The sequence below is a fragment of the Pocillopora damicornis genome, chromosome 2 (genome assembly GCF_964200805.1).
Source record: "Pocillopora damicornis chromosome 2, jaPocDami1.2, whole genome shotgun sequence".
Classification (NCBI taxonomy): Eukaryota; Metazoa; Cnidaria; class Anthozoa; order Scleractinia; family Pocilloporidae; genus Pocillopora; species Pocillopora damicornis.
In genome coordinates, this window is record NC_142671.1 from 25,460,327 (window position 1) to 25,474,314 (window position 13,988).

Sequence of the window (13,988 nt, forward strand, 5' to 3'; positions counted from 1 at the left end):
GCGCAGAAGCTCACATGCAGCAGGCTCAAATCGGCGGTGAAGTTCAGGAACTCTGCCATCGGTCAGTAACATGAGTGTCCTTAATGACTTGTTCGTGCAAATTGTACAGTCTGAGGAGAGGATTCGGGAAAGGTTTTCTATACTGCGGAAAGGTTAGTAGCTGAGTCAATACAACTGAGAATAAATTTCACCTCTAAATGTTCACGAAACCTCTTAACAAAACAACCAAATAAAAGGCGCGCAGTTCCCGCTCAACTCTGCAGTGATTATAAATAATGGCGTAATCATTAAACCCATTGGGCTGGTTATTGAACAAGTTTAGCCGCTGTTTAAAAAATTACGTTCTAAGCCATCTGCAGTTTAACCGCACCTTTCATCTGAACATTTGAAATCTCAAGACTGATTAGCTTTTGTTCTGAACCTGAATCTGAATCTGTTCTGACAATTGGTACCTCTGCTCTCTAGATCATTTATTCCCACCTTTTCCTCTTCATTCACAGCATGTTTTGGTTTGTGTTAACCAAACTGATGCTTCAAACCTTGGTAATTCTTTTTCTTGACGTGTTATTCCTTGCCTGCAAAGCTTTGTGTTTGGGAAAGCTTTGATTTTGCTACCTCAAGATGAATAAATACGTAGATGTGAACAAGCTGTGGAATTACCGAAGGACCCCACCAACTCGAACCTGTTGAACTTGAACCCCCCTGAAAACTTGAACAAGATTTGATATCCTTTCACCCCATTTTTCAGTAATTTACTATCATCTTACTCAAACTTCACAAACTCTAACCATTTTTCAGTTCTTTTGAGAGTGCTCTACTGTAGTGTGTAAGGTAAAATTTTGGAGCAGCATCTCACCCAGTTTCCAGGAATTTTACACTAATTCTTGTCAATTCATGTAAAATTTTGTAAATCTTTTCTTTAAGTTTGATTTAGTTACATTTAATGTAGACAAAGCTTGGCAGCTTTCTGGGGGTATCTTTGGACTACAACTAAGGCTGATTATAGTAAAAGAACTTAAGACTATAATCAGGGCTGGTTAAAGTAAAAAAGAATTAACCAAGTTGCAAGATACAATTTTAAGAATACTTAGTTTTTTCATCAGGATATTGCACCCATTCCTTTAATTTTACTGTTAAAAAAAACACATTTACCATTTACAGATCCCATCAACTCACTTCTCAGACTCTCTTGTTATATCCTGTTAGTAAATGGTGAAATCCAGGACTTCCAGCAAAAATTACAAGACCTTGCAGAAGAACTGAAATCATTGCAGGGCTTGGTTGTGCTTAAAAACCAGCATTTGGCGGAGAAAGAGCTAGACCTTAGATGGTTTGGTATCCGAGGAGTTGTTTCATCGAAAAAGAGACAAGAGCTATCAGCAACAGCTGAACATCTGTGCCAGAAAAAGGTTATTTATTAAGTACAAAACCCTAAATAAAATATTTCTTTGTTATGGCAGTATCCTAATGCATCCATCAATTTGAAGCCTCAATTTCCCCTCCCCCTCTTCCAGGCAACTCACATCCATGTCAAGGGCATGGGGAATTTGAACTTTGCCTGGCTGGGGTGGGGTATCTGATCCAGAAGTGTCAGGTCTTTACAATTATATTTCCTCACACAAGGTACCTCTTTTCCAAATTTTAACTTTAGAAATTATTTTTGATAATTTACCAATGGTTTGTTCCGCCAGTGGATTTTTGTCAACTCTCCTTTTGGTTTTGCCTTGGCACAGAGTGTGTCATTGATTGACCATTTGGTAGGTCTGCCAGCCAGTGTTCTCCCTTACTCCAAGCCTCTGGGCCCACAAAACCATTTCTTTCTGTGACTTACCAATAAATGCCTATGGGGCCTGTCCATTGGCAGCTGTTGAATCTGGTCCTAGTTTCATGCAGTCTCATTGTTTATCCACCAATCTTGTCCATGTTAGTTTGGCTCGTGCTCTTTGCCTCCTCACCCTCATCAGATCTAGTATATGTAACTCAAAGTTATATAAACTTTGAACTCCTCCTTAGTCAGCATTAGGGTTTTTTTTCTTGGTCTTTTCAGACTTCTTTTAAATGAAACTGTGATTTATTTTTCCACAGGAGGAAACAGAAAGAGCAATTGGCATTGAAAAGTGAGTACACTTTAGTTTGATTATTAAGAGGTGCAAGATTATTATTTATATTATTTCTACCTTAGAAATATGTAGATGGATAAAATTGAATGACATATTCTGATTGTACAGAAGGTCAAGTTAAACTAAACCCTATTTTTCTCAGTGCGAGGTAGGATATCACAAAAAGTGTATCATAGAACAAGACTAACCAGTATAAAGAGAGTGAGACATGCTGGAGAGATTCAAACAAAAATATTCTGTCAGATATGTTGTTAATGGCCTGGTATACTGGTGAATGTTTGAGCTGTCAAGGTGTGATTATGGCATTGATGGTACTTTTCTGTGCATAGTGTTACCCTGACTGAAATTCGGGACATATCTTGTCCCCCACTAGAGAGCAAATCTGGATTGCTACCACCTTAAACTTTGAGTATCTCTGAGAAACTCTATATCACAAAAAAGGAATGAGGGGTGTAGCAATTTAATGACAATAATGCTGTTCGCCCAACATGGTTACTAGTTGTCAACATTTTACCTTTTTGTTTTGTTTTTCTGTTGGACATAAGTATCATTTTGTTCAAGTTTGATGACACTAAGAGTATTAAGAGAAAATTTTGTAAGGTTTCTGCGAAAACAAGGCCTTCTCAGGCTAGCTAGAAAGATCAAAGATGAAAACTTGGAATGAATAAAAATTTTTTTTCTGTTGCTTGCCCACATAGGAAAAACTTTGCAAGAGATGTCACCCAGTTCATTTCCCTACTTGAGTCTGATGATAGAGCAAAGGGAAACCAATTTTTAGAAGCCACTATGCAGATGGAGGAATTCAACTGCAAAGAACAGAGATTCCATCAAGGTTCATGAGATTTAAAAGAGGGTTTTAAATTTCTTGGATGTGTCAAGATGCAGAGGGATATTGCTTTGGAAAAGTTGTTAGCCCTCTAAAACACCTTTTCAGTTGTTATAATTTAACAATTAAAGGCAATAAAATATTTATTGGCGTACTATGTGGTGCACTCTGTCTTCCGTGGCACTGTAGTCATGTGTTCCCTTAAATAGAGACACCACCCTTTGAGTTATTGGGCAAAAAGAAGCCTCCACTTGTAAAACAATTTGTTGTTAAACAGATGAAAGTGTCTTCAGTCTTTAAAAAAAATTAAATTAAAATAAAAATTAACTAAATTGTACAAACACAAGCAGTATTGGTGTTTGAATTTCCCGAACAACAGCGGTAACTTTCTTCTCGTCGATCGCACTTAAGAGAGTATCAGTAGTTCGTATTAAAGAGGTTTCCGTAGAGTGCGATTTCTTATTGCCACTTTGCCGAGTAGATAACCTTTCATTTGACACTAGATAAGGCATAATTTGATTAAGCGCCACCCTTTCGCATACTTTCGAAAGGACGGACAAGAGAGAAATAGGCCTATTGTTGTTAGGTTCTTCGTGATTTCCATCTTTTAGGATAGGCGACGCGACGGCTAATTTCCAAGATCGAGGAAAATTTCCATGCTTGAAAGAAGCGTTGATTATGGATGTAATCACTGGGAGAGTAGCAGGAAGGCTATCTTTGATTACACGTACTGGAATGTTGTCAATCCCAGATGACTTATTAGCTGGCATTGACCTGACAATCTGGGCGACTTCATAACAATCCACGTGCGTAAAATTGAATTGATCAGTCACTGGGGAAATTGCAGGATCAGGCACAGGTGGCGAAAGATCAAAATTGCATTCATTAGCAAGTGAATTAATCTTGTCAACAGCAACTTGGCCAACAGACGTAAAGAACCGATTAAAATCGTTTGCGACGGTCCTGTCATCTTTGCTAAATGATCTCACGTTGGCAGACTTTTTTGGAATGAAAGATCGAATAGTCTTCCACAACTGGCTTGAGTTGTTGGGATTGCTTGTGATCTGGTCCGCGGCGAAAGCGCGCTCAGCTGATCTTATTTTTCTCTTGACGTCATTCCTAAGATTTTTATAGGTGGTCCAAGCATCAGGTTTACCTGTTCTTCTTGCTATCTTTCTCCACCGGTCCCTAGATTTCATGAGCTCTCTTATCTCGTCAGTTATGTAAGGGCTAGGTCTTCCTCGAATCTTGACTTTTTTGATTGGTGCGTGTTTGTCAAGGACTTCACTGAATAATGTGTTAAGAGCGTAGACGCGGTCGTCAATATCATCAAAACAATCGACGATGCACCAAGGAACCATTGAAATATCCCGGAGAAAATCATCTTGCTGGTAGTTCTTGAAAATTCTTGTCGTGATATATACTGGCTTAGGACGTTGCCTTTTGAGTTTAAGTACGGCATAGATTAAATCGTGGTCGCTGATGGAAGAAGGCATGACTTTTGTGTCGATTATTAAGTTTTCATGTGAGGTCAGGATAACATCAATCAAGGTTGCAGACGACTCTGTGACCCTTGTTGGTTGTGTTATCATCTGAGATAAATTAAAGGACGTACAGAAATTGACGAGGGCTTGAGAAGCAGGATCGGATGAGTTTAACAAGTTGCAGTTTAGGTCACCCAGGATGTAAATAGGCTTATTCATTGGCATCGCCGAGGTTAGGGCATCATATAGCTCGTTGTCGAAGCAATCGAGAGTCGAAGACGGAGGTCGATAAACTGTACATATAAGGAAGGATCTGTAGTTGCCTGCTTGAATTTTAAGCCACAGCTGGTGGAGGCCTGAGCTTGCGATAGATGATAGGTGTTGCAGACATTCTACCTTCAGGTTTTGTTTTACGAAGGTACAAACGCCGCCTCCGGGTTTGTTTGTACGGTCAAGGCGATAAATATTGTAGCCAGGAATATCGAGCTCGATGTCAGATATGGAGCTGTCCAGCCAAGACTCGCTGACACATAGGATATCAAATTTTTTAGCTAGGACGACTTCTTTAATAAGAATAAAGTGATTTCTGTTCTTGATAGAACGAGCGTTTGTTTGGGCCAAGGTGACATGGCGTTCTTGACTTGAATCCGAATGTTTAACTGGTCCAGGCTGAGGGTGAACATCGCCACTTCGTACCAAGGTGACTTTCTTAGTAACTCAGTGTTACCAGTCTTAGTTATTGTAGTGTAACCTTTCCATATCCTTTTTTCACCAGATGTGGCAAATTCAAAGTCCATCCATGAAAAGATGAGCAATGATTTTATCAGTAAATTACAATGAAGCGGTTTCGCACTATACAGGTAGGTCTAGCCAAATAACTTTCTTAAAACTGCTGTAGAGATTTCAACAGTTCATTCAAAGCAAGCTAGAAATGATAGCCATGTAGAACAGTACTGATAGGTATGGATTTAGCCAAGCCTGAAAGCGGGGCTCTATTTTATTAACTTTACTGACCTTCACTTTTTTAGAGCTTCTCATTAGCTGTTGTTTTTTAGCAGTAAGAGAGCGGGCTTTCTTTGTTTATTGAACAAATGAAGGGGTTTTCATCTCCCCTGGTTCTGAACAGTGAGAGTGAACGTGATAGTAATAATGACTAAGTTACTCGTAGAAGTATCCAAAGGAGAGTGAAAAGCAGGACAATGCTCCAATAAAAATTTTTAATTTTATTTTGTAACCTTTAATGCTCAGGCACACGTGTTCTTCCTAGTGCATCATGCAGATGCAAATTGATTTAAACTCCCGTTGCATAAAGATACTAACAAGCTACTCGATGTTCCCCAAAGATTGAATGAGACGAGACAAATTTAACATAAAAAAGAGGAAAAAAGAGGAAGGAAGGCACTTTGCATTTTAAGTCCTAGTTGGGGGTATCCTTGCCCTTCAGATTCCCACTTTGTAAAACTCACATATTTTATGACCAAATGCTCATGTCAAAGTTCCCTTCATGGATTTGATATCAGTATTTGTAGGAACACCACAACCAGAAGCTTGATCCTGAGTATTTAGTAGTGTCCAAATAAAATTACATGTTGCAATGAGTTAACAATAACGCAAAAATTCACACAATTTAAAACAATGGAAGCAAGGCAATAGAATCGCCTGAATGAAGACCGGGTAAAAATGAAATCACATATAAAGGTGATTTTTTGTAACGTGTATTAGTCACGTAATTTTGCGGCTTGCGTTTTGGACACGGTTAGCTTCACGTTATTTGATAACCAACCCTCCTAAAGATGCTGTAAATTCTATAAAAATAAAGTAAAATTTACCGATTGGAAAATTTTAAACAGTGGGGAACGAAAACCTCTGCATGAAGCCTTTGGAATTTTCAGTATTTAGCAGATAGTGTTTTAAACACTAATGTTGCTTTTTTTTTCCTATCACATCTCCCGAACCACTGTGAATGGCATCCATGAGCAAGGCGAGTTGGCAAAGCCCTAAAAATAAAGAAAAGTTTCAGTGTAAAAAAAAGAACAATTTTTTAAATCTTTGACACTTTGACTGTGAACAGAATGTATGATATGCGTCATCATATCTTGAAACCACGTGTTCTTAACCAGTCCTAGCGGGTGTTTTACAAATTATAATCTTCAGACCTTCACGTTTTCATACTTAATTGATGAATTTGAAGAAATCAGTGTTTCAATGCACACAAATTGCAGAGATTATGAGTTCAAAATCGGAGAGTGTTTTTTTTTCAATGATGGGGCCGCTAATAAGTTCAAAGCCCAGCGAAACAGTCCATTAACTTCTCTTTCATCGAGTGAGTGTGTTTGTCCAGCAAACGTAGGTGGTAAGACAGCGCGACGTGACGCCAATTTAAACAATGATTTCATAGCTATAATTCATTGGAAGAAAAGAATTGTTTTTTGGCAGCACAGAAAGAATAGTATAATTCCTCAGAATAGTTTTATCTTACCTTCGAATTCTGTGGGAGGTCCAACACTGGACAAAGCTATCACACAAATAATATGCGCCATGTACCGTGCGGCCTATAACAAGGAAGCATATCAGCAAAATATGATGACAACTTAAATGGACATTGTCAACTTAACTGTGACGTGTGCTGAAATTGAGAAGGGTAAATAGTAAAGATGAAAACAAACCTATTCCCCACCCAGAGTTTATTCTATGTAGCGTGAAGCGACTAGGAGTTTAACTTTTTCCCACTGAGCGGAGAAAGGCACTGTGACAGTAAAGTGTCTTGGAAATTTCACGTTTCTTCCTGGGAATTTCTTTTATTACTGGTACATTGCGATGATCACTTATTTACTTGTATTATATCCGCAGGTCAAAATATGAAACATTTTTCCTCATATCATACGGGAACGAATGACTCACTAAAATTTCCCTCTCCCCCAACATGTGGCTTTGCAGCGCAGTAAGTAGTAGCACCCAACTATTGTCTGGGAGGCACGGGTAGGAATCCCGTCCACGCTTAAATTTTTTCATCCTTCTTTCCAACAATTGTTTCAGTTTTCACGCGAGAAAATGCAGGGTGTTTACGAAAGTCTAAAGAAGCCCAGGCGACTTTGACTGGACGATAACAACAAAGTGCATAAAAATGTGTAGAAAATTTTTTGACAGTGGCGTTGTGGTAGCTACGACCTTTTTATGGGCCGACATTATGGGCATGTACTAAAATCCGAAAAAGGGAAAACAAAAACAAAAAAAAATAACGAAACGAAACAACCGCTAAGATATCTAGGAGATGGCTTCGATTTCCACCGGCTTAAAAGAAAATCAAACTTCGATCGTCGAGATTTTAAGGGACCATCGATCAACTGACAAAACACCGAGCGCTTTATAGCTAGTCCAGACAGAAAACATAAGTGAAGAAATAATGTTCTGTGGAAGAAAAAAAACCATAGCGCTTTCGTAGAACGGAAGCCGGCAGTAGATTTAGAGGATGAACTGGATTATCTGGGATTTACGACGAGAAGCCTACCATGAACCTCATGATGTTAGTTTTCATTGATCGCAAACTTTGGCCTAATCTTGCGCTACACTCATTACAATTTCCTTACCCCAAGGCGACGATTCTGAAGCAAGAAGGCATCAATTTGACACCCAGAAGTGAACGGGCCACAGCTGATGACATGTTCCGTTCGTACTCCCCAAGGAGTGGCAAAGTAGCACCAAAAAACAATGGCTGTTAACATTAGTGAAAAGTCTTCTGTTTTCACCTCTGCAAAATCAAAATATAGGATTATGCAGGAAGAAAAGGGTGACTCCATTTTTCTCTGGTTTTAGCCGCCGTCGAGACACCACTGCCAGTATGACGTCACATTAGCAACATTAGAAGGTCTTCAGTTAGCTCAGTCTAGGTTGGGGACAGCACTAGTAGCTAACAACTGAACAGAGACATAACATAGACAGGGACAGTAAGATAGACTGTCGCAAAGACAATGTGACAGTGACAATGAATTGAACTGCCCCTAATTTGGCTCTAAACTTGTGACCTCCAGAACTTTGTTTCGTGCAGACGACCAAATAATAAGAAAACGAACAGCTTGCATTTTTAGACTCGAGCTTTCCTACCGAAGCTCCAGTATTCACATACAAGTCCTTAAATGATCTCGCTGAAAATATATTGAAGCTGGTTGAGCCGGTAAAAGATTTAATGTTTTTCACTTTCTTTTGTCAAAAGACAATTCATTCCAATTTCTAATAGTTCTTACGCTTAAAGTCCGGCCTCCTTCTGTATTTTTCTTCAAAAGAAGACAATGAAAATTTAAATTTGCAAGACGAGTGGATCGGTTGTGAAACTCAAAATTTGTCTTCAATATAGAATTTACACAATCTGGAGTTGTACCCTTTAGTCTCTTAAAGGCTATAGAACATCTTTTTATACATGCCTCGATAAAAAAATGGAATCCAGTTAAGTTCATTAAACATAGTTGGTGTGCGTGTTGTTCTTTCGGCGTCCAATATAATGCGTGCAGCTCACTTCTGCATCCGTAAGACTCTTTCCAGCAATTCCTTTCTGCAAGATGACCAAGTTGGACTGAAGTACAACATAACTGGCTTTATAACGGTGAGGTAGAAAATTAACTTGTGCCTTTGCTTGAGAGAAGAACTAATATGTCTCAAAAGTCCAAGTCGTTTTGACAGTTTCTTACAAAAATCATCTATGTGTGCTTCAAAGCTAAGATCTTTGTCAATGATTAAACCTTGTAACTTGTGATGCGATAATTGGTCGATATTTGTGGCGTCAAGGTGTAGTTTTAAGGTTGCTGTTTCCTCACTAAGCTTATGTTGTAACATTTTCCCCGTAACTAGTAACGCTTTAGTCTTCCAAGTCCTGATTTTTTTTATAATAATAATACTAATGAATTTTACAGTACTCGACAGTACACCGTAATATAATACATTACTTACAATACTGATTACTTGCACTAATAACAATACACTACATCACTTACGGCTAATTACATACATTACTTATAGTACATACAATACTGGTTACTTATACCACTGGCAATTACAATACTTTTCTTACATTATTCACATCTCTTTTTTTTCCTTCATTAGTATTATTATTTCGCAATAACACATGATATGAACTTCTAGTTTTTTTTCCCTATATGTACAAGATTACATTTATTTAATGTTAAATTGTTTATTTTACTTGATTACTTATAACTGAATTAAATACCAATTCGATAAATTTAATAAAACGCAAAAAAAAAGAACACACAAAGAGGTTTGTTGACAATATTTATATTTGACTACCTTCCATTGCATTTTTATCTTATTTATGAATTGTAAATTATTAAGATTTTTCTCATTAATTTTACAACTATATATGAACATTTTTGTTAGTAGCTACTGAGGATAAGCAAATCCAGTCGGCGTCGGAGGTCATCGCTAATAGCAGGAGGGGGGCAATTTTTAAGTAAAATTTGGTCAACAGAAACTTAATGTGGGTGCTATTCAAAGTATTGAACCATGATAGGATTTCTTGGTATAATTGAATACTCATAGGGCACTCCAAAAATGTGTGTTCTAATGAATCAAGATTTTTACTCCGTTGATAACAGTACTTTTTACGTCCCTATAGAGTATTCAGATCCATTTTATAATAACAGGACCAAAATTAAAGCATTTAAGTACATCTTGAATGAAGGACCATTCTAATGTATCAAATGCTTTTTCAAAGTCAATGAACATCAGAATTTCTGGTATTTTTTGGTCGTCTGTATATTCCATTAGATCCTTACAATCTGACACTTTGTCCAATGAATCTTCCCTTAATGAACCCTGTTTAATCAGGATGAATTAATTTCGGCAGGACTGGTTCAATTCTCTTTGCAGTTATCTTTGCAAGACTCTTGTAGTCTACATTGAGCAGAGTGACTGCACACCAGTTAGATAATGTAGTCAAATTGTTGTCATCTTTTGGGATTAATGAAATAACTCGTCTTTATGATACAGACAATGATCCACTTTCAAATCCTGCATTTAATGAGTCTAAGAGTGCAGCACCTTTAAGATCGAAGAAGGCTTCGTAGAATTCTTTTGTGAAGCCATCGTCGCCGGGAGTTTTGTTGTTTTGGAAACTGTTCAGAGCATTGTGAACCTCTTCAATATTTATTTCAGCTTCTAATTCAAGACTTCCATGTTCTACAAAGTGGTTGAGGTTCAAATTCCCTACAAAGCTTTGAAATTTTCTTGATACATCCCATAATCCAGGACCGCGTTTAAATTCCTCATTCAGATTAATGCTCAAAAAGACTGCTTTATGATCAGGCGCGATTGATGCTCGCGTTTCCACTTTTGTGACATCATGCTGAAATTTGCCACTTATTAAGAAAAAGTCTATGAATTTAGTTTCAATGTTTTTTATTCATATGTGTAGGTTATATTTTTTAAATTAATTTTACGGTACATATCAACTTGATTAGCCGCTTTCATGAAATAAACTAACGAGGCTGTACTTAGTTTCTTTCCAGGCTAATCCTCCTTACTTATCTATTAAACTTAACGTTGTATTCCAGGCACCTACAATTATTAAGTAAGACGAATCAGTCAAAGATATTAATTTTTTAGTAAAAGATTCGATGAAGTCAATTTGTTCACGATAATCGGTGGGAGCATAAATGTTAACAACGATGAAGCTGGTCTCACCTGGCGTCTTGAGACGTATATCAAGCTCTGCTCTCTGTACGTGAATTGGAGAATTCGCTTTTATGAGCACGCAAACGCCTTTTGAATGATCTGTACCGTGAGAATAGAAAATTTGGCCCGCCAACCAGATCCTCTCATCCTTAGGATTAGAGAGAGTTTCTTGAAGGAGGTAAATATTTGCTTTTTGTTTTTTCAAATATGAGAAGATCGATCTTCTTTTTTCTTGATTCCTTAAACCTCTAACATTAAGCGTTAAGAATTTCACAGTAGACATTGAAAAAGCAAAAAAAAAAGGAAAAAACAAAACAAAACTAACTAACAAGCAATACAATTACTTACCTCTCCTGGGAAATTACCGATCAACCGGCCGAAAGCTTACACTCCAAGGTGCTAACTCGAGAGGTCAGATCACAATGTACTCAAGTTATTCGTGCATTTTAACTCAAAATTTGCCTCTCGAGCGCGCCGACTAAAAACATATGTCCATCTTCGACGCCAGCTCGATCCAGTCTTGCTTCTAGGTATTGATGTAAATTTTGTTTTCAGTTGACCACTTCTCGATATTTTCCAAGTCATTAGAAAGAGCTTGAGTTATAGAAGTGATATTTTTCCAGTTTGCACTTAAGGACAGGGTTGTATCGTCAGCATGTATATCAGTGGTGGAGTTGATCAGATGTAAAGGCATATCATTCACAAAAATGAGAAATGAAACTGGACCGAGGATTTGATCCCTGCGGTACCCCTTACCTGTTAGGTTTCGGCTCCGATGTTATATGCCCTAGTTTCACAAACTATCGTCGCTCTTCCAGATACGATCGAAACCATGAAGGCCACGCTATCTGGGCTAGATTGTGATTATGTCGAACGCTCCACGGAAATCAACAAATACTAGTCCCGTGACTTCATCATTATCCATTTTAAACAAAATTTCGTCCGTGGTTCTGATAAGAGCCGTTTCAGTGGAATGACCATAACGGAAGGTTGATAGTAATTCATTTAGCAAATTGTTCTCTTGAAGACCAATAATAATAGCGAGCTTGCTACATGTTTTTCGATGATTTTAGATAGGATTGGCAGCACTGATATGGGGCGATAGTTATTTCTTTCACGTTTCTTACCACCTTAGTGCAGTGGTGTAACTTGGCCGACTTTCCATCCACCAGGGAAGGTATTTGTTGTAATTGATAAGTTCAGTAGCCTGCAAAGTGGGTGGTTAAATGATGATGCGATAAGTTTGAGGATTTTGGCACTCAAACCATCACGTCCAGTTGCCTTGTTGACCGGGATCTTACTAATGATATCAGCAGCCTGCTACGGTTTAATTTCAGGTATGACAAAACTTGTAGTGGGCTAAGCCTGGATGACATAAATTTCACCAAAGACAGAGTCACTTGGGTGATCTTCCTTTCCTTGTTGTTCCAGAATCATGGTGAAAAAGTCGTTTATTTCATTGGCTACGGATGACTCATCATAAACTGTTCCATTTTGCGTCTCTAATTCCACGATTTGAGTCGTTCGTTCGCCTGAGTCACTTAGGTTTTAAGGGCATTCCAAATGCCTTTGGGATTTCCTTTATTTTCGTTGATTTCCTCGCCAAAAAGGATCGTTTTGATCTTTTGATAATATTGGCAGCTCTGCATTTAGTGTTAGAGTAATGATTCCAATCTTCCTGCTTGTGCTATGGTGGTGATGTCATAATTTTCATTATTAAGGACCCTGACAATGATAATGAGTGACAGTGCCAGTTACAGAGATGGTGACGGACAGTGACAGACAGTAACAGGGAGTTACAGTTTCAGAGACAGCGACATTGACAAACACTGAAAACGACTGTGACTGTGACAGAAACATTGAAGTAAATTGACAAAGATAGAGAAAATGAAGGACAGTGAGAGTGATAGTGACAAAGACCTTGTCAGTGACATTTGAAGTAAGATTGACTGTGACAATGACAGTGACAAGGAAAGTATTGACAGTGACAAGAAACAGTTTTAGTAGACCCTTTTTCGCTCCATGATGGGCCGAGGAGAACATGCAACAAATGAAGATATCCTGTAAGATACGTAAGTTTTAAGAAAATCTTTTATTTACATTTCGAGTTAAAACGTTTTGTCCATGACATTTTCAGGTTCCATCACAGTTGTATCATAGTTTTCTTGATGCACAATCCCGCTCGTTTTTCTCTTCCTGACCCAATTTCTAAGGACTGCTTCTCTCCTTTAGTTTTTCTTAGAAATAAATATTTAAGACACAAATCGCTGAACATGCACAGTCGATATGTAAATTTGTCGGGGTTACCAAATAATCGTTTGGCACCAAAAACTAGAATGCAAAAAAGTGACCTAGCTAGAAATATCTTTCAACTCAATTCACCACACGCGGGGCAAAAGTACAGAATGCTGATTGGCTGAGACAGAGGGCATTTAATTGCCCTCAGGCCCATGCGATTACATATACGAAGTGCTAAAATTGACCGTTCAGATGCAAAAACAACGAATTTTTTACATTTACCGTGCGATAGATTCACCATGCTGGAATCGTTGTTTTCATGACTCCATGTTCATAAAATCGCTTAGCGTCATATTGAAAATCCTAAAATAATTTAAAGACAAATCTATGATTGAACAACATTTTTAGCACATATCAACTCTTGAAATTATAACCAACGGTCCAAATAATTGCCCAATTGTCGTAAAGCCTCACTTGCCGGTGTCTTTTGTCTTCATATTCCAGCGATAGTCCTTGTCGCATTTGAGAATCTCATTTCTCGTTACTCCGTCGCTTTTTCTTTGTGTTTTAAATTTCCATTATTTTCGGGCTGAGTATTTTTATTATTATTTCTTTTCTATACAGTTTTCATTTGCGCTC

The 13,988-nt window shown here is 38.0% G+C and overlaps 1 protein-coding gene across 2 annotated transcripts; it reads left to right on the forward strand.

The window, feature by feature from the left end:
* Window positions 1-3,100, forward strand: LOC113673683 (uncharacterized). Of its 2 annotated transcripts, none has more exons than XM_027190096.2 (4): window positions 1-152; window positions 1,207-1,409; window positions 2,086-2,117; window positions 2,819-3,100. In XM_027190096.2, the coding sequence occupies exons 1-4, from the start codon at window positions 71-73 to the stop codon at window positions 2,958-2,960; spliced, it is 459 nt and encodes a 152-aa protein (XP_027045897.2). In that variant the 5' UTR covers window positions 1-70; the 3' UTR covers window positions 2,961-3,100. The 2 variants fall into 2 exon arrangements, with proteins under 2 accessions (XP_027045897.2, XP_027045899.2); XM_027190098.2 differs by having other exon boundaries at window positions 15-152; window positions 1,162-1,409.
* Window positions 3,101-13,988: the final 10,888 nt, after the last annotated feature.

What these genes read in the sequence shown, in the direction of transcription:
- LOC113673683 (XM_027190098.2), top strand. Translation starts at nt 71, where the DNA reads ATGAGTGTCCTTAATGACTTGTTCGTGCAAATTGTACAGTCTGAGGAG. An exon ending in AACATCTGTGCCAGAAAAAG is followed by an intron (nt 1,410 to 2,085) that starts GTTATTTATTAA and finishes ATTTTTCCACAG; the next exon opens with GAGGAAACAGAAAGAGCAAT. An exon ending in AGAGCAATTGGCATTGAAAA is followed by an intron (nt 2,118 to 2,818) that starts GTGAGTACACTT and finishes TTGCCCACATAG; the next exon opens with GAAAAACTTTGCAAGAGATG.